Below are 27,681 nucleotides of genomic sequence, written 5' to 3'. Positions count from 1 at the left end.
TTTTGTGTTTATTGCTTTGATTTCCAGCATCTGCAAACTTTTTTGTGTTTGGGATTAATCGACCACGTGGGTTCTTACAATGATCTGGCAGATATGCATCACTATTACTAAAAAATAAACTTTTAATTCAAGCTTAATTACGTATTTCAGTGAATTTACAGTCCACCCAACAAAATATGCATCAAATCCACTTCCACATTTTTTAGTCCAGGCTTCTGTCCAGTAACATTAACACAATGCTACATTCTCTTTGACATCATTTTGTATTTCAAAAGTGAAAGTTTTGTGTTTTTGTTAAATTGGATAGATTACTTAAAAGGAATAAGTGTAGTTATCAACTGGCAACTAATTGCAATCTCTTCATGTGCATCTATTCTTTTCTTCAAAATGTTTGATTGCTTTCAATATTTTATTTGCAGTTGCCTCGACTTTTTTTTTGCAAGACTACTTTATAAATGGGAAGGGAGCATCAGATTTTCTTACCTCAAAATTGACATGACCGTTCATTAAACGATTGGCACAGCCCTCATTTAAAAAGTAAATATCCTTGATCAGTAAACTGCAGAATGGAATCACAATCTGTCAAAAATGTAAGTGGATACTGTTAATTAAGTACTTAATTTACATGGTAAGCTTCAGCTAAAGAATTCTTTTAATTAATTATGGTATTAAATACAGATATTGACAAGCCTTAAAGGACAACCTTGTCTAACCGAAGATGCAGCAGGTTACAATGTAATTGAGAAAAAATGGTTTCTTCTAACACCATGCAATTATTAATTAGCAACTCTAATGTCTTGTGTGAAATTCTGTTTGCATCTTCCATTAGTAGAGGAATTTTGATAAGGAGTTTCATTAGGGAGCTTAATGTAAAGGAACCCTTAGGAGGCAGTTATTGTAATAAGATTGAATTCATACTGTAATAGGAGTGGGAGAAGCACAAGTCACATGCAACAGTATTGCAATGGAATAGAGGGAATTACAGAGGCATGAGAGAGGAGCTTGCCAAGGTGGATTGGAGGAACAGCAAAGCAGAGATAGCTGAAGTTTCTGGGAAGACGCTGGATAGATATGTCCTACAGAAGAAGTTGTTCTCAAATGGCAGGGCGAGGCAACCGTGGCTGACAAGAGAAATTAAGGATTGCAGTAAAGCCAAGGAAAGGGCAAGTGAGTGGGAAGTTGGATGATTGGGAAGCTTTTAAAATCCAACAAAAGGCAACTAAAAAGCTATAAGAAGGGAAAAGCTGAAATATTAGGGCAAACTAGCCAATAATATTAAGCAGAATACTTTTATCTTTGATGCTAGACATGTTTAAAAAAAGGAGGAAGGTGAAAAAAGGAAATTATAGACCAGTTAGCCTAACCTCAGTGGTTGGGAAAGTGTTAGAATCTATTATTAAGAATGTGATTTCAGGGTACTTGGAGACTAATGATAAATTAAGTCTAAGTCAGCATGCTTTCTGTTAGGGAAATCTTGCCTGACAAATCTGTGAGCATTCTTTGAGGAAGTAACAAGCAGGGTGGGCAAAGGAGAGTCAGTGGATGTCACTTACTTGGATTTTCAGAAGACTCGTGATTAGGTGCCATGCATGAGGCTGCTTAGCAGTATAAAACCCTATGGTGTTACAGGAAATATACTGGCATGCATAGAGGAATGGCTTGCAGGCAGGAAGCAGTGAGTGGGAATAAAGAGGGCCTTTTCTGGTTGGCTGCCGGTGACTAGTGGTGTTCCTCAGGTATTGAGATTGCTACTTTTCACATCGTTTATCAGTGATTGGGATAATGGAATTGATGGTTTTGCGGTAAAGTTTGCGGATGCTACAAAGATAGGTGTAGGGGTAGGTAGTGCTGAGAAATCAATGTGTTTGCAGCAGGACTTAGACAAATTGGAAGAATGCTCAAAAAAGTGTCAGATGGAATACAGTGTTGGGAAATGTATGATAATGTATTTTGGTAAAAGGAAAAATAGTGTGGAATATTATCTAAATGGGGAGAAGGTTCAAACATCAAAGGTGCAGAGACATTTGGGAATCCTCATGCAAGACTCCCAGAATGTTAATTTACAGGTTGAGTATGTGGTAAAGAAGGGAAATGCAATGCTGGTATTTATTTTGAGGGGAATAAATAATAGAGTATCAAAGCAAGGAGATAATGCTGAGGCCTTATAAGACCCTTGTCAGGCTGCACTTGGAATATTGTCAACAGTTTTGGGCCCCATATCTCAGAAAGGATATGTTGTCGTTGGTAAGAGTCCAGAAGAGGTCCACAAGGATAATTCTGGGAATGAAGGGGTTAACATACATAGACCATACAAACTTATAGCACATTGCAAGTCCTTCAGCCCACAATGTTGTGCCAACCATGTAACCTACTCTAGAAACTGTTTGGTATTTCCCTAGCGCATGGCCCTCTATTTTTCTAAGGTCCAAGTACCTAGCTAAGAGGCTCTTAAAAGCCCCTATTGCCAGCAGTGCATTCCACACACCTACCACTCTGTGTGTGAAAAGACATCTCCTTAGTACCTATTTCCAAGCACCTTAACACTATGCCCCCTCATGTTAGCCATTTCGGCCCTGGGAAAAAGCTCCTGGCTATCCACACAATCAATGGCCCTCATCATTTTATACACCTCTATCAGGTCACCTCTCATCCTACATCACTCCAAGGAGGAAAGGCAAAGTACACACAACCTATTCTCATAAGGTACGTCCTCCAATCAAGGCAACATCCTTGTAAATCTCCTCTGCGCTCTCTCTATTGTATCTACATCCTTCCTGTAATGAGGTGACCAGAAATGAACACGATACTCCAAGTGGGATCTGACCAAGGTTTTATCTAGCTGTAACATTACCTCATGGCTCTTGAACTCAATCCCACGGTTGATGAATGCCAACATACCATACGTCTTCTTAGCAACACTGTCAACCTGCGCAGCAGCTTTGAGTGTCCTATCGCCACAGACCCCAAGATCTCTCAGATTCTCCACAATGCAAAGAGTCTTACCATTTATATTATATTCTGTCTTCAAATTGGACCTACCAAAATGAACCACTTCACTATCTGGGATGAACTCCATCTGCCACTTCTCAGCCCAGATCTGCATCCTATTGACGCCCTGCTGTAACCTCTTACAGCCCTCCACACTATCCACAACACCCCAACCTTTGTGTCATCAGCAAATTTACTAACCTATCCCTCCAATTCCTCATCCAGGTCATTTATAAAAATCACGAAGAACAGGGGTCCCAAAACAGATTCCTGAGGCACTCCACTGGTGACCGACCTCCATGCAGAATATGACCCATCCACAACCACTCTTTGCCTTCTGTGGGCAAGCCAGTTTGGGATCCACAAAGCAATGTCCCCTTCGATCCCATGCCTCCTTACTTTCACAATAAGCGTTGCATGGGGTACCTTGTCAAATGCCTTGCTGAAATCCATATACACTACATCTACTGCTCTATCTTCATCAATGTGTGTAGTCACATCCTCAAAAAATTCAATCAGGCTCATAAGGCATGACCTGCCTTTGACAAAGCCATGCTGACTATTACGAATCATATTATGCCTCTCCAAATGTTCATAAATCATACCTCTCCGGATCTTCTTCAACACTTGCCCAGCACTGAAGTCAGACGCACTGGTCTATAATTTCCTGGGTTATCTCTACTCCCTTGCTTGAGCAAGCAAACAACATTTGCAACCTCCCAATCCGCTGATACCTCTCCCGTCCCTATTGATGATGCAAAGTTGATCGTGAGACGCTCAGCAATCTACTCCCTCACCTCACACAGCAGGCGGGGGTATATCTCATCCAGTCCAGGAGACTTAACTAACTTGTTGCTTTTCAAAAGCTCCAGCACATCTTCTTTCTTAATGTCTTAATGTCATTAAGACATTGTGCCTTAATGTCACAAGTGTTTCAGTCCACTGTAAGTCATCCCCACAATTGCCAAGGTCTTTTTCCCTGGTGAATACTGAAGCAAAGTATTCATTAAGTGCCTCCACTATCTCATCTGGTTCCATACACACTTTTCCACCGTCACACTTGATTGGTCCTATTCTCTCACATCCTATCCTCCCGCTCTTCACATACTTGTAGAATACCTTGGGGTGTTCCTTAATCCTGTCCACCAAGGCTTTCTCACTGCTCCTTCTGGCACTCCTAATACCATTCTTAAGCTCCTTCCTAGCAACCTTGTAATTTTCTAGAGCTCTATTAGTGCCTCATTTCTTGAACCTTTTGTAAGCTTTTCTTTTCTTCTTAACTAGATTTTCTACATACTTTGTACACCATAGTTCTTTAATTCTACCATCCTTCCCCTGCCTCAATGGAACATACCTATGCAGAACTCCATGCAAATGTTCCCTGAACATTTGCCAAATTTCTGCCGTGCTTTTCCCTGAGAACATCTGCTCCTGAGCTCTTGCCTCATAGCATCATGTTTCCCCCTACCTCAATTAAATGTTTTCCCAATTTGTCTGCTCTTATCCCTCTCCAGCACGATGTTGAAAGAGATAGATTTGTGGTCACTACAGCCAAAATTCTCTCGCACCAGGAGATCTGACACCTGACCAGGTTCATTTCCCAGTACCAGATCAAGTACAGCCTCTTCTCTAGTTGGCTTATCTACATATTGCTTCAGCAAACCTTCCTAAATACACCTAACAAACTCCTCTCCATCTAAACCCCTTACGCTAAGGAGAGGAATATTAGGAAAGTTAAAACATATGACGAGTGTTTAGCACCTTTGGGCCTGTACTCACTGGAATTTAGAAGAACGTGGGCAACCTCATTGAAACCTACCAAACGTTGAAAGGACTAGATATGGTGGATGTGGAGAGGATGTTCCCTCCAGTGGGGGTATCCAGAACTAGAGGGAACAGCCTCAAAACTGAGGGGTGACCTTTCAGAACAGAAGTAAGGAAGAATTTTTTTCGCCAGAGAGTGATGAATCTATGGAGTGATCTGCCACAGACTCAGTGGAGGCAAGTCCATGGGTATACTTAAGGCAGAAGTTGATAGATTCCTGATTTATCAGGGCATTAAAGGATATGGTGAGAAAGCAGGTGTATGGGGTTGAGAGGGATCAGAGATCAGCCATGATGGAATAGCAGAGCAGAATTGATGGGCTGAATGGTCTAATTCTGTTCTTATGTCTTATGGTCTTAATTTCTCTGGTTTGACATTAACCTTCATGTAGTATTATTTCAAAGTTATAGTCTTGTGCATTTTCCCTAAATATTTATACCTGAGAAAAATCAGCAACCAAGCTTGCATATTTCATAATTATCTTACAAAATATGGAGCTTAGCATATCATTATTGAACAGAGTCTCTGACAAAGTTATTTCAGTTAAATTAGTAGAAGCTGCAACGTATTCCATTCCAAAAGACTATAAGGTATAGGAGTAGAATTAGGCCATTTGGCCCATTGAGTCAGCTCCACCATTTCTTCATTGCAGATCTGTTTCCCCCTCAGCTCCATTCTCATGCCTTCTCCCCATATCCCTTCATGCCCTAACTACTGAAGAACCTATCAACCTCCGCCTTAAATATACCCAATGACGTCCTCCACAGCTGCCTGTGGCAATGAATTCCACAGATTCACCACTCCCTTGCTAAAGAAATTCCTCTTCATCTCCATTCTGAATGGGCATCCCTCTATTCTGGGGTTGTGTCCTCTGCCTTAGACTCCTTCACCACAGGAAACATATTCTCCAAATCGACCCTATCAGAGCCTTTCAACTTTCGATAGGTTTCAATGAGACCCCCTTCATTCTTCTGAACTCCAGTGAGTACAGGCACAAAACCATCAAACACTCCTCATATGACAAGCCTTCCAATCCCGGAATCATTTCCCTGAAACTCCTTTGCACCCACTCCAGTGTCAGCACATTCCTTCTAAGATATGGGGCCCAAAACTGTTCACAATACTCCCAAGTGAATGTGTTATAAAGCCTTAACATCCTAACCCTCATGAAATGAATGCTAGCATTGTACTTGCCTTCATCACCACCAACTCAGTTTTTTAATTTTTAGTTTCTCATGCTTTACAATTTTCCTAGTTATTTGAGCTCTACTGTGAAAAAAAAAACAGGAGCATGCAATGCACAAATAAAAATTCTCAGTGAAATTAATCAAAACCCATTTGTAATATTCATTTATGTGAACCAACAGTAGTGGGCTGAATACTTTGACAAGGCACTATATCTGAATAATGTCAATATTACTTTGACAATGACAATATTTATCATCTGCCTAGCCTTAAAGAGAGTTGACTTTCCTCTGATGTCTTTCCTCTATTATCAAATAGCTTTCATTTGACTTGTTTTTTGTCAATCCAGTTACAACCAGGTAATTACAACAGCCATGCACTTCATTATTATCTCTGGCATTCCCCAACGATTTACACTCACTTTCCCCTGAGTTTTTATCTATTTTCTGCTCCTCAGCAACATATTTAAAAACATAACACACGGCTTCTTAAGCACTCATTCCTGTATGCACCTCAGCCATATGTAATGTGAAACGAGGAGGTTAAACATGCCTTTGTAGTTATTTCAGTGCCAACTCTATTCATGAGGGCTTTGCCAGCACATCATATGGCGAGTTTGATTTCTACACGCAGTTATGTATGAGTATACTCTGGAAGTTGTTGTCAGCAATGAAAGGCTTCTCATTATTGTTATCACAAATTCTGGGCCATTATCTATCAGGGATCTCTAAATTAGGACATGAAGACAGGATAAATAATAAACCCAATCAGCATGTTTACAAGTCACTCAAAGATAAAAATTGGTTCTGGTTACTAAATGGACCGTCATGGCTGTTTTCAAAATCTGTTCCACCTACAAAAAGTGGTGTATACAGCCCAGTCCATCACAGGAAAAGCCCTCCCCACCACTGAGCACAAACACAAAGTGTGCTGCCACAAGAAAGCAGCGTCCATCATCAAGAATCCTCACCTTCTCCGTTACTGTCGGTAAGGAGGTCGAGGAGCCTTTGGTCCCGTATCACCAGATTTAAGAACAGTTATTACCTTTCATCCAGGAGGCTCCTGAACCAGTGTGGATAACTTCATTCAGCACAACATTGGACTGATCACTGATTACAACCTACGAACTTACTGTCAAGGACTCTACAACTTCAATTCTCAGTGTGATTTATTATTATTGTTGTATTTGCAGAGTGCATCTTCTTCTGCATACTGGTTACTTGTCAATCGTGTGCAATCTATCATTGATTATATTGTATTTCTATGGTCTCCTGTGAAAATGAATCTCAGGGTAGTATAAGTTGATAAATACGTACTCCAATAATAAATTTACTTGGAACTTTGAACCTTTAACCTCAATTGTTCTGCTTTGAAATTGGTTATACAGTATATTTTTCTAAGTATTGGGTTGAAAGAATGGGAAAGGTGGTGGTGAGATAGAACTGGGTATCATCAGTGATTCTATGAACACATACATTGTTGCTTTTGAATATGCCACAAAGGAGAAACATGTAGATATAGGATCTACGTGTCTCAATCTAATTTCTCAAAGAGCCTCACAATCGTGCTGTTCCCTGCTTCGTGAATGCCTAGAAATCTCATTTTGCTTGAAAGGAAGGTTTTGCGGGGAACCCTCAGCTGAGATGAATCCTTGAGAAGTTGTTAATAAGTCATCAGTAAGAGCAAAATACAAAACAACAAACTGAAGAAGCCTCGATTTTATTTAAGACTTTTTTCATGTTAAGGCTTATCAGAAATCAAATGACAAAGGATTTTTAAATGCTCTTATTGTGTATGATCAAACCCTACCTTTTCCCTGGTGCTATGGGCTGTTGTTGATCTCTGGGCTGCTCCTCGCAAAGCCGTCCTGTAATTGTAGAAATTACTAGAAGGATCCATTTGGTGCTTAAAAGGAAAGCAAAATCAATGATTAGTTTAAAGTTGAAAAGTACACATTAGAATTATTTTCTACAATATGAATTTAATTGACTAACTTGAAAAAATTGTTTCTCTTATTAATCACACTCCTATAATATTTATTTCAATAAAATTCAGATCTTATAGAAAAACAAAGAACGTTTGAATTATACTAATATTTAATTTAACAACACAGTGGAATTGATTTTCTGTTTTTCCTAACTATGATTTAAAGTAACCTGATCTCAATTAGATTTGTTGATTGAATATATACCGTGAAACATAAAGCAAAGCTACCAAATGATACCCTAGCGATCAAAGAAGGAGAATTCTGCCAAAGGCAAGCAAGGAAATATAATTGAAAATAATGTCATTAATCAATATGATATTTTACCTGTTCAATCAACAGAAATAAATAGTGTTCTGTGTACCAGTAAATCTATCAAAATATGAAATGATTTGATATTACACATTACAAAATATAAGAGCAAAGATTTGAAAAATAATAATGTCAATAATTTATTCTAAATGATTTGGCTCATCAAGGCTGTACCATCTCAACGATAGAGCTTTCCAAATAGTCCGTTCTCTTGGCCTCTGCCTAGAGTCCTGTAAATACTACTCTTTCAGACAAGTATGTATTTAGTTTCATAAGAACATAAAATAGGAACAGTAGACCATCTGGCATGTTGAACGTGTTCCACCATTCAATATGATCATGGCTGACCTGGCCGTCAACTCTGCTCCACCTACCTGCCTTCAAGGTTAAGTTCAAGAATAATTATCGTTCAACCATACATGAATACCCATGAATAAAGCCAAACGGAACAGCATTACTGCAGGGCCAAGGTGCAAAACATAACACCAACAGTCAGACACAAAGCACATATAAGATAGCAAACATATACAAGATACCAATAAAATACAGTCACACAAAAATGTATGTAGTCCAAGGCCCTGAGTCCATGAATGTTTAAGCAGACTGCAATCAAATATAATACAGCTTGACTTCCTGCCGAGCGAACACTGGGGGGGCAGCACTGACTCTGGCTTGGATGCCGCGCCACCCTTCCCCCGATACTCCAGTGGAACACACCGACTCCAACGCCCCTCTCCTGAGCGACTGTAAACAGGCATCGCCACGACTTGACGCCTGATCCACACTACGACCGATGCCATGCAGCTAGCTCCACATCCCCCACCGCACCTGCTGCCCGTCAATAAATCAGTGAATCAGACTTCCAACATTCCATATTAACAATGTCCAACAGGGTCTTGCAATCACAAGAAAAGTGACTAAGAGAATCACTCACTGTTAGCTGCACACCACCTTCGCACACCGACTCCTCCGCCACTTCTCTGACGCAGGCAGCATCACAATCTGTACCAAGCCCAACTCTTTCAGTTTCTCTGTCAACGAGCAACTCGCTGATGGGGTAGACCTGCAGTACTTTAAGTTCTTAATGTCCTGCAGGATCTTGCAGTCGTAACACATACATTTATAAAAGACAATAACACCTCTGGTTGACCCTGTAGAAGCTGCTGAAATTGAATGCCTTTTCCACAATTATACAAGGATTCATTTAACTATGCTTAAACATATTTTAATGTTTAGGTAGCATCTATTGCCTACTTGGGTAAAGTAGCATCCTTGCTCCTAAATTCAACCCCTCTAGAAATAGGCCAGCATTCCATTTGCTTCTTGATAACCTGTTGCACCTGTAAACTTCTATGATTCAAGCACAAGCACACCCAAGTTCCTCTGCACAACACCTACTGCCATTTAAGTAACAATTTTATCTTCAATTTTTCCTTCTAAAGTGCAAGACTTACATTTATAGCATTGGACACAACCTCCCAGACCCTTCCCACTCACAACATATATTTTCTTTATGACCCTCTGCATCCTTCCTTTTAAATATGACCATATTTCCTCGTAGAATTATTTTTGTTCTATCAGTCATACTGTGTCCCTTGTTGTCTGACTGTACCATAAATGGGAAGTTTTCTCTCTCTCCCTCTCTCATATTTCAATGTGCTTTCTGACTTTACCTATATCAGACATGTTAGGAATTGCCTTTGTTCCATTGAGAATAGCACCACATCTTATAGTCTTTTCAGATATCTACAGTCTTTTTTTCCTGTAACCCTTTCAGCAAAACTACGCATCCTCTCTGAAACTTTTACATATTGTATTTCCTAAGGTATGATTATAACACCACAAGACATATGAACAGAATTAGGTCAAACAGGCCATCCAGTCTTCTCCGACATCCCATTATGTTGGTTCATTTTCCCTCTCAACCCTGTTATCTAGACCTCTTCTCGTTATCTTTGATATCTTTACTAATCCAGAACTTCTAAATCTCTGCTTTAAAGTGACTTGGCCTCCACGACTTTCTTGAGGTAATAAATTCCACAGATTACTGAACCCCTGGCTTAAAGAATTCTCCTTCACCTCTGTTCTAAGGAGAGGCCCTTTATATTCTGATGCTCTGCCTTCTGGTCCGGGACTCTCTCACTAATGGGAATGTTCTCTCTACGTCCACTCTGTCTCAGGCTTCCTTCTAAATTCCAACAAGCACAGGCCCAGAACTAAACAATACTGTCTATAAGCTATCATATATTTACATGTACTGTGTTGTTTTATTATTGTGTTTGTTATCTCATTTTGCATTTTTTGTACTGTATCAGATGGGGAGTAACAATTCATTCTCCTTTACACTTGTGTACTGGAAATGATATTAAACAATCTTGAATAAAACACTCCTCATGTTAACCCTTTCATTCCCTGGAGAATTTTCATAAACCTCCTCTGGACCCTCTCTAATACTAGCATATGCTTTCTTAGATATGGGGTCTAAAACTGCTCACCATGTTCCAAATCTGGTCTGACCAATGCCAGATAATCTCTCAGCATGTATGGTATCATCCCCAGTACAGGAGATCCTATTCTGGTTGTGACCAAACCAGTCTATCTTTTATAAAGGTTCACCACAACTTCATGACTCTTTCACTCTGATGTCCAGGATCCTGTGTGTTTTAATCACTTTCTCAGCCTACTCTGTCACTTTTAATATAGTATGCACATGATCCCTCTGTTCCATTAACACTTTTAGAACTATGTTCTCTAATTATACTGTCTCATTGAAACATAGAAAACCTACAGCACAATACAGGTCCTTTGGCCCACAAAGCTGTGCCGAACATGTCCTTACCTTAGAAATTACCTAGGGTTACCCATAGCCCTCTATTTTTCTAAGCCCCATGTACCTGTCCAGGAGTCTATCATAGTCACCTCCACCACCGTTGCCGGCAGCCCATTCCACGCACTCACCACTCTCTGCGTAAAAAACTTACCCCTGATATCTCCTCTGTACATACTTCCAAGCACCTTAAAACTGTGCCCTCTCGTGCTAGCCATTTCCGCCCTGGGATAAAGCCTTTGACTATCCACTCTATCAATGCCTCTCATCATCTTACACACCTCTATCAGGTCACCTCATCCTCTGTTGCTCCAAGGAAAAAAGGCCGAGTTCACTCAACCTATTCTCATAAGATATGCTCTCCAATTCAGGCAAAATCCTTGTAAATCTCCTCTGCACCCTTTCTAGGGTTCCCACATCCTTCCTATTGTGAGGCAACCAGAACTGAGCACAGTGCTCCACAGTATCTTTTCTCACTATTCCAACTAAATTGGAACACATTACATTCTTCTCAAAATTAAATGTTATTGCTATCTATCTATCCATTCTACAAGCCAGCCAATACCTCCCTAAGGGCTATTATCTCCTTACAATTACAATACCTCCATCTTCTGGGTTATTTGCAAAATTGGAAGTGGATCTCTGTTAACCCAAGTCTAAAGTATTAATAAATGTTAAGTAAAGCAGTACTGACCCTCATGCCCTATGGAAATTCTTGTACACCAAGTCGACTACTTTTCCTTATCAACTCGTCATTACTTTACAAACAAAACTCTATTGAGTTAATCAGTCAGAGATTGCCCCTAATAAATCCACATTTAATTTCACTAAGAGACTAGCATTTCTGTGCTGATGATTGTTTTTAAAACTTCCTTCATTACCTAATTTAAATTGCCTGATTTGGGCTTCCTCAATTTATCCTTACACACTGACTTAAACAAGTGAACAACATTTACAATTTCCAATCATTAGATATCTAGATTTATCTGAGAAATCATAGCTATGATCTCAGCAACTTCCTCATTTACTTTCCTCAGCAAATTAGGATGCATTCCATCTAGACCAAGTGATTTATTGCCTCTAACTAGCTTCTTTAGACCTCCTCTAGTCTAACCAAGTCCTCAATTACATCTTTCTCCACTTAGGCTCCAGTAGCATCTCTGTCCTTGGTGAAAACTCAAAGTACCTCAGTCTAGCAGATCAACCATGTCTACTTCCTCCATAATCAGATTTACTTTTTAAGCATAATTAACCAATACAAGATATTTCTATTTTGAAAATGAATACCCCGTGGTCTTGCCCATTGTAGTACACTCAGTATTATCAGGACTCAAGGTAGCTGAATCACAATAACAAATTTTGTGTTGGTTGAACTCACCTCAAGGATATGAAATTTGGCTGTTTTGATTTTGGCCCAGGTTTTCTTTAGTCTGGAAACAGGGCTCATGTTCATGCCAGCTGAAAAACACAAATTGAGATGATTCTGTTTATGTAATGTACTGCAGAGTAAAGCATGGTGACCTAATCTAACTCTTAGAAACCCCAACTATGAGTGCCAAAGTTGATCTGGGTTTTGAAAAAGTACTCAGGTTCAGTTTGGATCAACCTAGCTCAGTATTTTATCCAGATCAGAGTAATTCTACTTGGTATTATTCTCTTGTTTGAACGATTGGCATAGCAATTCTTTGCTACAGATTTTCCACAAATGCTTCTGGATCTGGTTGAGTCAGGTGTGGGAACAAAGGGTCTTAGTATTGTCAGACTGTGGTGGTTAGTTTGTACCAAAATTATTCTCTGTAGAGCTCTACTGCAGAGACCAAACTTCTTCAGTGATATTTCCCATGACTCTTGTGAAAGAGAAAGGAGGAATAAGTAAGTAGTTCTACAAATAATTGAGATACACTTTTCTGATAAAGGCTAGCACAATAATATGAGTGACAACACTACTAAGCTTAACACCACCCATATGTATACAATTCCTCCAACAGAGTAAAGTATTCAATGTAGAATTATCAAAACAAAAATCAGTATGAATTACATATTAGACCACAATCTCAGTCAATGAAGTCAGTTTTAAGAAATCTATTACAGAAGAAAAGTGAATCAAAAACTATTGGTGGAGAGAAATCAGAACATAGGACCTTGGAAACCCAAATGTATAGCCATCAATGTTAGAACAATTACATTTGGGAATGATGAAGAGATTATAAACAGAGACAGTTATCTGGAGGTTAATAAGTTTGAAGGAGTTTAGAGATAGGCTGAGGAAAGACCTTGAATGGACTTGAAAACAAGACAGGAATTTTAAAGCAAGGTATGATATATTCATAAGACAATGCAGGTGAGCAAAATCCAGGGCAGTAATTGAACAGGATTTGGATTTTCACGGATGTTCAAGTACATTGTTTGAACTCATGGATGAGCCATGGATGAAATGAGCTGAGAAGAAAGTAGAATTTCATGAATTTATAGATATGGGAACACATGGTCTCACTGAGGGTGCAGACATGTAGTCTGATGCTCACTTCTGGTTAAATATAAAATACTTGGTCTGTTGCCAATAAGAGTCATGATTAAGGAGAGGAAATTAAGACTGAGATAAAGGACAACAGATTCAGTCTAGAGGGGATTTATTCCTATCCAGTACAGTGCATCAGACAAGCAATCAATCAACATAGAGACCGCACAGGCATGGAAAAGAAATAATGGCTTGGCCAAGCTGGTGGCCATTAACTTGGCCACGCCGCCATTAGGGTTTACCAAACAATGCTGACAAGAAGTAGCAAGAAGTTGTAAAGGGTAGATTCTCAGGTAGTGGTGTGGATATGAGAAGAGAAACTGTAACTGCTTATTTTTTAAACAGATTATTGTACATGGTTCTTTGTATACTTCTTACATCTAAAACAAATGCTCATTACTGCTTTTCTATGACCTTTGATAAGAATAAGCAACCTGGCTGCAGGGATCCTTGACTATCGAATGCTTCAGCTTCACTTGTGGCATATGCTGTATATCCTACAGGTTACTGTGTGTGTGTCTGTGCATCCAAAATTACACTAGACTATTAGAAATTATTGATACATTTATCAACGTTGGACAGAGCCATGAACAGAGACCTGTTATGATGTACTATTGTTCAGAAATTTATTTTTATAATAAAAGATAATTTAGTCAAACTTGTAAGCTGCTCAATATTACTCTAGTGATTTATGGTTATAAATACAATTATGCTTGATTCAATTAATTTAGGTTGCATCAGCAAACCCATTTGTCAGCACGTTTGCTGAACATTTCTCTTTGACCACTTGCAGATTGAATATGAAACCAGAGATGTTGCTGTTGTGCACATACTGCAAGATCTCTTATAGCATTGCCCATAAGCACATCTTTGATTTTCGTCTACTAACAGCGATTGTGTCTGTATCAAACATCATTTAAATGCAAACACGAGGAAATCTGCAGATGCTGGAAATTCAAGCAACATACACAAAATGCTGGTGGAACACAGCAGGCCAGGCAGCATCTATAGGAAGAAACACTGTTGACATTTCAGGCTGAGACCCTTCGTCAGGACTAACCGAAAGAAAAGATAGTAAGAGATTTGAAAGTAGGAGGGAGAGGGGGAAATGCGAAATGATAGGAGAAGACCGGAGGGAGTGGGGTGAAGCTAAGAGCTGGAAAGGTGATTGGCAAAAGGGATAAAGAGCTGGAGAAGGGAAATAATCATGGGACGGGAGGCCTCGGGAGAAAGAAAGGGGGAGGGGAGCACCAGAGAGAGGTGGAGAACAGGCAGAGTGAAGGGCAGAGAGAGAAAAAAAAGGGGAGGGTGTCCGCCAGAGAAAGCAGGATCTCCCAAGGCCACATATTTTAATTCCACATCCCATTCCCATTCTGAGATGTCTATCCATGGCCTCCTCTACTGTCAAGATGAAGCCACACTCAGGTTGGAGGAACAACGCCTTATATACCGTCTGGGTAGCCTCCAACCTGATGGCATGAACAATGATTTCTCTAATTTCTGTTAATGCCCCTCTTCCCCTTCTTACCCCATCCCTGATTTATTTATTCCCCCCCCCCCACTTTCAAATCTCTTACTATCTTTTCTTTCAGTTAGTCCTGACGAAGGGTCTCGGCCTGAAACGTCGACAGCACTTCTCCCTATAGATACTGCCTGGCCTGCTGTGTTCCACCAGCATTTTGTGTGTGTTGCTTGAATTTAAATGCACCCTGATTGGAAATGCTAACAATAAGCTTAGGGGCTCATGCAGGCATACAGACTTCAACTTAAAACATGCAATAAGATGTGTGGTTACTTTATATTTAACCAGGCATTGTAAGAAGACAAGTTAAAAAGTGATATACCATAAAAATTCCACGTGGACATTTGGCATTTGACAAAACTACAGAAACATTTTAAATAAGAAATCACCAAACAGGACAAAAACACTTGCTTCTTCAGATTCTTTACAATTTGTACATCAACCTAATCTCTATTTATTGCCTTAAAAGAAACTTCTCAATGCTTTTTCCTGTTTATGCACAAGGCAGATATAGTGATCCTGAAATATTTTTATTTACTGTACCTTTTACCTGTTTGGACAGGTACTCCTATCAGTCCCAGAACAAAAATGTTAAATAATATAACATTTATAATCCTCATTCACAGTTCTAATCAGATTTGACTTCATCAGCCTTTTCATGGATATTAAAGAGAGTAATTTGTATAGACTTGTCTTCTAATTCATGCAAAATTTCTTCTGCCGGGGAAAAATTTATTTCATTGCCTTTGAGATGGTTCATTTTATAATTTGCAACTTGAACCACAAATAAATAAAACAAGATATCTACAATGGCATTTATTTCAATGTTTTGAAACTTGGATTGAGTCTGCATTTTTTTTTATTTTGCAATGAAATCATTTTTCCAATGAAAATAATCAGTTCATTGAATCTGGCTTGATATCAGAACCCCCTGAAGCCCCAACCCTGCCTGCCAATCACTGTTTGGACTGTTTCCAATGCACCAATGTCATTTTGAAGTTAAGGTCTAACAATCTCCAAATGTTGTTTCATTTGTGTTTAAATCAATGATCTCTAAAATTTTTGTATAATTTGTTTTGACTGATACGCAAATGCCCTTGAGAGTTAGTCTAGTAAATAGTTAGCATTGTTAATAACATTATATTAACATTTTTCAAAAGACATAAACGGTAATGGGGCATTTTGTTTACCATCCGCAATACCAACGTGACAACTTAGATCTAATAAGGTTACACAATTTTTTTTTTTCATTTACCTTCTGAATATTAAACTCCTAAATCAATAGCTTATCTAAAACTGGGAAATAGGATTGCCATGTCCAGGGACCAGTGCTGCTGACTGAATAAAATTTAAAGGTAATATGGATATGTTTTGCAAACAATATTGTTTGAATTTAATGAGAAGCTACTAAAGTGATTGATCTGTCCTGTATCTCATTAAATCTCATCTTATGAGCAATACTCACAAATAATTGCCATCAAGGAATTGAAGTTGCCGATGTTAAAGCACTCACGAGCAACATCTATGAAATATTCTATTACCCGTGCTCTGTGTTTCTTCTTTACTGGCTGTGAATGACAGGTGAGAAAATTAGACTTTAGGTGGAAACAGCGCCTTTCACTAAAAGGAACTGACAGTTGAAATGCATAATAATGAGAAACAATTATCGTGATAGACATAATGAAAGGATTCCAGTGTCGGAACCTGGTAGGTTCTCACTCACCATACAGATTTCTGTTGCTACGAGATAGCTCAGCCTGTTAAACCACTCTACATAGGCTTCCAGGTTGCTTGTTTTCTTCTTATCATTAAAGCAGGACTGAAAGAAGAAAAATGGAATAACAAACTGGTTTGCACATGGGACATACACCATGAAATACTAACTCATTTCAAGAATAATGAATTCCAAAAATAACAGATAAAACATCACAATTATGTGATGTTTTGTTTGAAAATGTAAGGCTGACAATTCAAAGCTAGGTTATGGTCTTCACAGAAAATGAGACACTTACATTATATGATTGTCCCTGCCATATTTCATTGTAATCTCTGTTGGTTATTTTTAATTAAACTGCAGGAAAGCAAAGCATGTGTGTCTAGAAAGTGGATTTAATGTGGCCTGGGCTCAATTCTCATAAAATATTTCCCATGTGTTTCAAATAACATCATCTAGTGCATGGTGGTCATTGTTATGTATTTAATATTAAAGTAATATCTGAGTAGTATTGTAAATATATTGTTTGATAAAGCATTTTTGTTTGTTTAAGTAATTCATTATGGTTATATGTATGAAACTATTTGTAATGTGAAAGCTTTCAAAGGTTCATTTATTATCAAACCGTACAACTCTGAAATCTGTCTTCTCCAGATAGCCACATCAATCCCCTCCCTGTACAAAAAGAACAGCATCTCGATCATCAACCCCCCCCAAAAAAAACACAAGCCCTTCCCTGCACAAAAACTAACAGAACACAACAGAACATCAAACCCCAAGTAAGCTTTGCTGATATCATGAAAGTAAGGCCCATCTTGCTTCAAGTAAAAAGAAAATTAGACTTGCATTCCAGATTCCCTTGCTTTTCTTTCAATTAGTTTTATGTTTTAAGAGTTACAAGACACACAATCATTTCCATCTTTGCCATCAGATATAATAACCTACTACCTGGGTAAAAGTCTGCAGCAATAAACAATCTCCTGGCAGATCTCAGCGACTCATGCAGCATCTGTGGGGGGGAAGGAATTGTCAACTTTTCAAAGTGAAACCTTGCACCAAGACCCCGCATTCGTCCTGATGCAAGTTTTTGACTTGAAACATTGAATATTTATTTCCTTTTTCTTTCCAGATTCTGCTCAATCCATTAAATCCATCTGGCATATTGTTTGTTGCTCCAAATTCCAGCATCTGCAGGTTCTTGTGACTCCACTCTAAAACTCTGCACTGTTGGCAAAGAGACAAAAGCTGAAAGTTTTCCACTGGGACATTAATGCTTTGCCCATAGCAAAGCACAGACTCATTCTTCTCTACTCCAATGTTAACCAGAAACATTACTTGGGATGACTACCGAACCTCCATATTAAGCACCTGAAATAAACAGGCTTTAATCAATGGCCCATTTTGATGTGCTCCTTTTTTTTTGCAAAACTACTGAAGTTTATTCACATAAAAATCCATGAAATACTAGCAACATTTACAAGACAGTAAACAAATTCAAACTAAAATACTATTACTGTCTATAAAACAGCCAATTCCCTGGGGAGGGCCCACCATTCGACGAAATCCCTCATTGTGGTGATGGCATGCCCCCTCTACAAGGACAGCTGGGCACAAAAGCATACCCCAAAGTGGGGCAGGCAGTTGGCCCAGGCAGAGCCGCTGTCTGCCCGCTGCTTGGACCCGTGAACAGCCATCCTGGCCCAGCTCAGGAGCTAGCTCGACAATAGATCCTCTGAGTGAACAATCCCATTCCATACTGAGTATCTGCCCATAAATCAGGAACACAGGGCTGAAGTGCAACAAATATCTGGGGAGCAGCCTCTTCAGATAGTCAAATGGGGGCTTTAATGTACTCCTATCTCATAGTGGCCTGTAGCACAACTCAAAGAGGGGAATGGTATCAGCCAGGGCCAGCAATCATGGCAGCCCATCACATGTGAGTGGCCTGATATACAAGAGGTCACATGGTGGGAATGCTGATACGCTATGCTAAAATAATTTGTGGGAGGTGGAGGAGGGAGGAATTATGCTGCTTGCACATGAGTAGGGGGCGGGGGGCTTTGGGGTTCTTGTGGTTTTTTTCTATCATACTTTCTTTGGGGGGTTTTCTTCTGTTTCAAGGATGCCTGCGATGAGTAAGAACGTCAGGCTGTATATTGTATACATTCTCTGATATTAAATGGAACTATTGAACTTTTGAACCACCTCTCTATTCCTCCACATCAAAATGATTATCATTGATACTGGTGTATTCTGCTTGCCATGAAGGCCTTTAATGTCTGACTGATTCCAGCATTCAGCACTGCAATGGTGTGGCAATTAGATGCATAAGTAGCCACAATCAAGACCCCACAGGTAAAGGTTTCGTACGTTGTTTGAGAAAAACCAACCTAAAGATTCTTCAACTGCTTTTTTTCATCAATTTCCTTTTTTGTTTGAGAGTCATCAAACTGAATGCCAGCACTACATTTATACAGCAACCCCACCCAGCACCACACAGTTAGTGAACTCTGCTTGCTAGCCATTATCTTGTACCACCAAAGTAAATCTATAGTGCTTTCTGATTATTTTTACATCATAATACCTATAAAAATTATAAATTTGCTTTGCTAGTTTTCCGTAAAACTATTCTAAAAATTGCACAACTGAGATGTATTTATTCAATAGTTGCAGACTTTTTTAAGAAAACGCCACTTTAGAATTTCATGTAAAAAGCACTGAGTGGCTTAAGCATTCTATCGAAAAAGCAAATGTTTGCATATCATTAAGTAATCTCATGTTACATAACAGGTGAGCTTTGTTCTGCAAAGAAAATTAACATGGCAACCCAATGTCGGAAGACCAGAAAACTAATCAAGAATCCAGAAAGTATAAGAACACACCTGAGGAAAAGAACTCTGGCCCTGAAGCAGTCATAGTAATTGAAAAACAAATGAATTAAACAGACAACTGATCCTGGCACATCTGTGAAAAACATGGAGAAAGATCCCTTATAGTTCAAAATTAACAGGAAGAGAATCAAAGTACAGGAATCTGAAGCAGCATGTGAGTATGAACATTTTCTGCAATTCCCATTCATAGGGCAAGACCTTGAGAAACTCTCAGGATGGCACTTAAACCTTCAAATATTTCATAAAATGAAGAGAATGCTTCAGAAAATGACACTGCAAATTTCATCAGGTGAGTACATTATCTTTCCTTCTCTTGTTTGGAACTTGACAACAATACTGGGTGCTGTTCCATGTTCAGCAGTCCTATAAATTACCCTCATATTCCCTCTGTAAAAGAGCTTCAGTGCTTTTGACTCGTTAGATACCACATTAAAAGTCATGCACCCTTCTGGTTTGGAAGTATATCAATGATCTTTCACTGTCATCTGATCCAAATGCTCAATTAATCAACAAGCACCAAAACCCGGGCCTCTGTGCCTCCCTCTGCAACCGGATCCTTGACTTCCTCACTGAGAAACCATAGTCAGTGTGGATCAGAAGTAACATCTCCACCTCTCTTACAGTCAACACTGGTACACCTCAAGGGCGTGTGCTTAGCCCACAGCTCTACTCTCTACACCCATGACTGTGTGGCTAGGCATAGCGGTAATGTCATCTGCATTCGACCCTCCTTATCTGTGGGGGATTGGTTCTGGGACCCCACCCCCATGGATACCAAAAAATGCGGATGCTCAAGTCCCTTATTTAACCTGCCTCAGTGTGGTGGACTTTAGGATCTGGCAGAGCTCCAGACCTTATTTAACTTGTCTCGGTGTGGAGGACTTTAGGACCCGGTGGAGTTCTGGAACTTATTTAACTTGTCTCAGTGTGGTGGACTTTAGGACCTGGTGGAACTTGGGACCCACTGCCTGCAGTGTTTCTGTTCCATTGACAGAAAACGATCACAACTGAAAATAAAGTGGAAGTAATAAAGCATTCAGAAAGAGGTGAAATGCCATCAGTCATTGGAAAAGTGTTAGGCTATGGTCAGTCAATGATCGGAACAATTTTAAAGGATAAAATGAGAGTAATGGAGCATGTGAAAGGCCCTGCCCCGATGAAGGCTACAATTATTACTAAGCAACACAATGGTTTAATTATTGAAATACATATGTTTCTTAAGTGTTCTATATGCATAGAAAAGTGAAATATATACTATATACTAAGACAAACGTTTGACTAACAGATACTAAATAATACCAGATGTACCTGTTCAATGAGTGCTGGAGAGAAAACTTCCTTTTTTTCTCTATCCCAATCCACAGTAACCCATGCACATCTTCCCGTATACTTTAAATCATCTCTAGATTACTTATGATATCTAATACAATGTAAATGTTATGTAAATAGTTGTCATACTGTATTGTTTAGGGAATAATGACAAGAAAAAATAGTCTGTACATGCTCGAACAACAAGTGCCGGAGAGAGAACTTGCGGGTTTTCCCAATCCGCGGTTGGTTGAATCCGTGCATGCGGAACCCACGGATAAGGAGGGCCGACTGTATATATTTGCTGATGACTCAACTCTGACTACACTGGAAGGATACTTTAAACAGATGCACAAATACCAGATATATATTACTTAATTGAACAATAGTTAATTAGGTATTATTCATGTCACAAATGCCAAGCAGTGACAATCACTAATAAAAATATCTAGCTGCCTTTTCTTGCAGTTACATAATTGACTCTCCCACCATTGATATTCTGGGGCAGACTGGTTACCATTGACCAGCCACTTAAATACTGTTGTCATAAGAACAGATTGGAAACAAAGCATCTTTATCAAATGGCCCACTTCTGGAGTCTCCACAGCCTTTTCACATCTCATACTGGGGGGAGGACTCATTCTCGTCAGCAGATAAGAACAATTCTGACAATAACTGAGAAACTGGAAGCCATCCAGAGTAAAGCAACCTGTTTGTTGGCACGCACTATACAACTCTAAACGGCCCCTGACTATCTCACTACCAATAATGTAGTTTACAAAAGGCAGTGCAGTAAACCAGCAGATTTCTCACAACCGCAAGCCCCTAGTTAGAAAAGCAAGAGCATTAAACGTATCAGAATGCTGCCATCCACATGCTCCCGTTCGAAACACATATACTTATGGCCACTGTTCTTTCATCATCATAAGGTCCAATCCTAACATTCCTTATTACCAGACCTGTGGAGCCGTCCTCAGCATAAAGGATAATGAGGGATGGGCAGTAAATGTTCACACTGTCAGCCACACACACATCCCATGTGAGACCGTGAAAGGAACAGTCAAGTTTGCCGCAGTAAAGCAACATACTAATTTGATTTATTTGATCATTTTTACACATTATGGGAGTTTAAGATTTGTTTTTATCTTATTTACCGATCTAATGTTCAACAACTCTTTTAATATTCTCAATAAAAAAATGCACAGAACAGCCTGGGCTTGGTAAGCACAAACTGTGGTATGGACAGGCCAGAGCTAAATAATCCAAAAACTTTCTGTTCCTGCCACTATCTGAAATTAGTACAAATTTCTATGACAGCACAGCTTGTTGTGAAGATACAAAATGCTGGCAGAACTCAGCAGGCCATACAGCATCTATGGGAGGAGGTAGTGACAACGTTTCGGGCCAAAACCCTTCATCAGGAGTGCAGTAACATGGGATGGTCGAGGGGGGATAAGAAGTGGGTGGAGGGATAAAGTAGAGAGCTGGGAAGTGATAGGCTGGAGGGAAATGGGCCGGGGGAAGGTGGAGAATTATGGGAAATAAAAGAGAAAGAAAGGTAGGGCTGGGGAGAGATTATAGTGAGGGGGGAAAACAGAGAGAGAAAGAGAACCAGACTAAAATAATAGGTAGGGATGGGGGTAAGGGGGGCAGGGGTATCAATGGAGGTCTGTGAGTTGAATGTTCATGCCGTCAGGTAGAAGTGCTACACCTGCCCCCACACTTCTTCCCTCACCACCATCCCAGGCCCCCGACAGTCCTTTCAGGTGAGGCACCACTTCACCTGTGAGTCAACTGGGGTGATATACTGTATCTGGTGCTCCCGATGTGGCCATTTATACATTGGGGAGACCCGCCGCAGACTGGGAGACCGTTTCGCCGAACACCGGCGCTCAGTCCTCCAGCAGTGGCGGGATCTCCCTGTGGCCACACACTTCAATTCCACAGACCAGTCCCACTCCGATATGTCTGTCCATGGCCTCCTCTACCGTCAGGATGAGGCCACATGCAGGTCAATGGATCAATACCTTATCTCCCGCCTAGGTAGCCTCCTACCTGCCGGCATGAACATTCAACTCACAGACCTCCGTTGATACCCCTGCCCCCCCTTACCCCATCCTTGTCTATTATTTTAGTCTGGTTCTCTTTCTCTCTCTGTTTTCCCCCCTCACTACATCTCCCCCAGCCCTACCTTTCTTTCTCTTTTATTTCCCATAGTTCTCCACCTACCCCCAGCCCATTTCCCTTCAGCCTATCAGTTCCCAGCTCTCTACTTTTTCCCTCCCCCCACTTCTTATCCCCCCTCGACCATCCCATGTTACTTCACTCCTGATGAAGGGTTTTGGCTCAAAACGTCGTCTCTACCTCCTCCCATAGATGCTGTCTGGCCTGCTGAGTTCTGCCAGCATTTTGTGTTTTTATTTATTTTCAGCATCTGCAGATTCACTCGTGTTGTTGTGAAGATTATTTGTTTACATTCAGGTGCATCTATTCACCTAACATTGGTAAGAGGACTCAGATGCGACAGAATTGGATATTTTTGGATGGAAGCTTGATAAACCGAGGCATAAGACCCCAGTTCAGGTTAAATGCACATCCTCATGTGTCCTGGACAAAGACATTCATTTGCTGGAAATATCAACGGCCCATGCTCTGGAAGGTTAAGGAGTAGTAGAACCTATATTTTGGGCAGAGATCGCCCCACCCATGCTATGCAGTAGGAGAGAGGGTGGGTAACCAGGAGAGCCAGAAGGTGCTGCGGGGATTTCCCTAATGCATCTTAGACCCAACCTGACATTCTTTTCTGAACACAGATAAGGGTGAGGGACATGGGTTCTCTGGCAAGCACAATTAGAATCATAGCTACATAGATACCTCAGGGTGTGGAGGAACTGAAGTGGTAGCGATATTTATGGGGTGGGGTGGGGTTTGCTGGCCACTGACATTGTGAGAGACAGCGCAGCAAGTGATAGAATTAAAATGATATCCACTTTCCAATAACAACTTAGTGAAATAAAAATGTACATAGTAATACTTCAAAGGGCAAACAGGAAACTATCTCTAATGCAAAGTAATGTCTTAGCCCTTACACTTCCTGTCCATGGAATGAGGGAGGAACGTTGCTGGATCCAGTTGTGTTGGATGAGTTGGTACCAGTGCAAGAACATTAAGGGAACAGAGATCATGTACTCATAAGGTTTATATTAATGAAGGTAAAGAAACAGGAACAATTTAAAGTAAAAAAGCTTAATTGGCAGTGGATCAATTTCAGTGTTTTGAAAATGGATATGGCTACAGTAAATTGCAATCAAAAATTGGCAGAAAATTCTATAATTAAACAATGGGTAGTCTATAAGGAGAGACTGGTTTGAATATAATTTAAGAATATTCCCATGAAGGCAAAATGTCTGGCAATGAAAACCAGAGCATCCAATATGATAAAAGGTGGGCGGGCATCTTGCCAAAGAAGGCATTTCAATTACTTGAGCTTCCATTAAGTATCCTGCAGCAGTTCAGATCCTTTCACACGATACTCCACCTAGATGTATCGTCAATAAGTGTTACTGAATAACAAGCTAGAGTCAGAATCAAGGCTGATTTCTTTCCATCCCCAGCTTATGGACAAACAGCATCCCTTGTACCAAGATCAATTAACAACAGGGATCGAACATTTGACATATTCGATTTTGCATTTAGTTTCAGCTTGGTTTTTTTTCATCATCTATATCAAAGACGTTTATTATGTAAACCATCTAGCAATAACAGAAATTATAGGAAAGATGTCAACAAAATAGAGAGAGTACAGAGGAGATTTGCTAGAATGTTACCTGGGTTTCAGCATCTTAGTTACAGAGAAAGGTTGAACAAGTTAGGTCTTTATTCTTTGGAGCGTAGAAGGTTGAGGGGGGACTTGATCGAGGTATTTAAAATTATGAGGGGATAGATAGAGTTGACGTGGATAGGCTTTTTCCATTGAGAGTAGGGGAGATTCAAACAAGAGGACATGAGTTGAGAGTTAAGGGGCAAAAGTTTAGGGGTAACACGAGGGGGAACTTCTTTACTCAGAGAGTGCTAGCTGTGTGGAACGAGCTTCAGCGCGGACTAGAAGGGCCGAGGTGGCCTGTTTCCATGCTGTAATTGTTATATGGTTATAATAAGGTGAACACTGACTATAATTGTTGTCATAATTTCTCTGTCTTTATCTTTTTAAGAAATACAATGCAACTCTTAATTGGGCACCTTTTTTGTTGTCCTCTTCTCATTGCTACTATCAGGAAGGAGGTACAAGAGCCTTGAGGCAAAATGTCAACGACTCAAGAACGGCTTCTTCCCCTCTGCCATCCAATCCCTAAATGGACATTGAACCCATGAACATTACTGCACTATTTTTCTCACAGTAATTTCACTATCTATATATATACTTATCTACCTTCCCCCCCCCCCCCCCCCACCAATTGGTGGTATATGTGTGTATTTTTCCCTCAATCTTGGATCTTCTACCAGAGGCCCGGGAACTTGAGGGTTCAGCGTGGTATCCTTGCTGTGCCTAGTAGTGTGCTCTTCTGGACTGGGATCTCAGATGTTGTTCCTGGGATTTGTTGGAGCCACTCTCCCAGTCCAGGTGTCACAGCCCCAAGTGCTCCTATCACCACCAGGATTACCCTGGCTTTAATCTTCCACATCCTTTCTATCTGCTCTTTCAAGCCCTGTAATTTCTCCAGCTTCTCACATTCTTTCTTCCTGATGTTACTGTCATTGGGGTTTGCCAAATCTATTACTATTGCTTTCTTCTGTTCCTCGTTTTACACACACACACACATATTCTTACTGTAATTCAGATTTTATTATTATACATTGCAATGTACTGCTGCCACAAAAACAAGTTTCACAAAAATTCTGGTGATATTAAACCTGATTTTGATTCTGATTGTTGGATAGACTCCTGAGACTTTGTTAAAATGATGAATTTCAGTGTAATAGTTTATACAAAAGGAATAGGATGGTCAAGTACATTTTAAAACTTGTCTTCAGGCAGTTGCCTTTCTGAGCAAAGTCTGTCACTTGTGTGACAATGTTGATTTAAATTCCTGACCTCAAGGACAATTAGACTGTGGTAACAGTAGATGCATTTTATGCAAAATTTCTGTTTTATCACATCTCTTTTGAAGTTAATAAGCTCTGAAGTTTGTCTGGCAAGGGCTGATTTCCTTGTCTATTAATGTGTGTGAATTGAAGTATTGTTGAAATGTTAAAATCAAAAGAAACTTTAAAAATAGAGTCTGCATTTTAGGTGACAAATATTAAAACCAACATTAATGTGTAACTGGAAACAAAGCATACCTCACACACAAAATGCTGGTGGAACACAGCAGGCCAGGCAGCATCTATAAGGAGAAGCACTGTCGATGTTTCGGGCCGAGACTAGTCCTGACGAAGGGTCTCGGCCCGAAACATCGACAGTGCTTCTCCTTATAGATGCTGCCTGGCCCGCTGTGTTCCACCAGCATTTCGTGTGTGTTGTTTGAATTTCCAGCATCTGTAGTTTCCTCATGTTTGCACAAAGCATACCTTATTATTGTCTAAAGGATCTTTGTGTACAAAGGTCTGAACAAATTCTTCAGGTCCAATATGACTGAGCCGTTCCTGCAGAAAACAAAAAAGAACAAGTCAAACTTAGTTTATAAGTCTACTTATATTTAAGGCACTATCATTGAAGGAGGCAATTTACTCTTCAGTCTATCATAGCTTTGAATATTATGTGCATGTACATGAACAGAGTTGGCAAATCTTATCTGAAAATCAACATTCCTGATGGTTCAGCAGTTCTTAAGGACTGAAGCGTCCTTGAATTATCTGTTCTTTCTACTGGAGAAGATCTTAAATGACAACAAGGCAATGTTAGCACAGCTGACAAAACTCGTAAGAATTACTCTTATGTACAGGGGTAATTAGGAACAGATAGCAAATGTGACAATGCTAGTAATGCCAACATCCAATAAATTATTAAAGGACCTCTCCTCAGGTACTAACTTTGTAGAAGAACACTAAAACAGCTTTCATAATTACTTTTTGTGTGAAATGATTGTTTGCTAATTTGTGAATATAATAATTCATTTTTAATTTATACCTGGTACCTGTCCATTGTATCTTGGAGTGAATCCAGCCACCATACTTTCAATGTTTTCTCAACCACTAGATAGGAAAAAAATCTAAACCTTACAAAAAGTATCTACTCAACTGTAATCTCAATGAAGAGAAAATATTACAGAGTACTCAGTAAATCAGTTACAAGCCCTATTGCTTACTGGAGAGACCTTTGTAAATTTAATTTGAGAAGCGATTAGGAGTGGGAATGTTGCTTGCTTGGTGGCACGACGGGTGGTGAGACAGCTGTGTGGATGTGGTTCTTGCAAGGACTACACCTACTGCTGCAATCCAGGCAAAGAGATTCCAGAGGCGGTGTAGCGTGGCGTCCATGCTCGGTTGGGGGCTGGCCTCTCCCAGTGGTGCTGCCCTCCAGTGTCCGATTGGTGGAGTGACAGGCTGGATTGTGTGTGTTTGTGCACTGCAGAGAACTGTACCAGCAATTTGCAGGACATATCAGTTT

At 40.0% G+C, this 27,681-nt stretch overlaps 1 protein-coding gene across 5 annotated transcripts in view; it reads right to left on the bottom strand.

Moving 5' to 3' along the window:
* The window catches only part of rasgef1ba (RasGEF domain family, member 1Ba), a 91,959-nt gene that overhangs the window by 21,432 nt on the left and 42,846 nt on the right, over positions 1-27,681 (bottom strand). For 3 of the 5 annotated variants that reach the window (XM_059988711.1, XM_059988710.1, XM_059988709.1), the window contains 7 exons: positions 26,643-26,717; positions 16,885-16,980; positions 16,627-16,729; positions 12,500-12,579; positions 8,310-8,354; positions 7,808-7,903; positions 484-579 (listed from right to left, as the gene is read on the bottom strand). In XM_059988711.1, coding sequence (XP_059844694.1) covers positions 484-579; positions 7,808-7,903; positions 8,310-8,354; positions 12,500-12,579; positions 16,627-16,729; positions 16,885-16,980; positions 26,643-26,717 — 591 coding nt within the window. The remainder of the gene's footprint in view (positions 1-483; positions 580-7,807; positions 7,904-8,309; positions 8,355-12,499; positions 12,580-16,626; positions 16,730-16,884; positions 16,981-26,642; positions 26,718-27,681) is intronic. The other 2 variants (XM_059988712.1, XM_059988713.1) reach the window with 1 other exon arrangement.

This window comes from Hypanus sabinus, chromosome 14 (assembly GCF_030144855.1).
Source record: "Hypanus sabinus isolate sHypSab1 chromosome 14, sHypSab1.hap1, whole genome shotgun sequence".
In the NCBI taxonomy this organism is placed as follows: domain Eukaryota; kingdom Metazoa; phylum Chordata; class Chondrichthyes; order Myliobatiformes; family Dasyatidae; genus Hypanus; species Hypanus sabinus.
The sequence above is the reverse complement of the archived record's forward strand: the minus strand, read 5'-3'. Positions and strand labels throughout refer to the sequence as shown.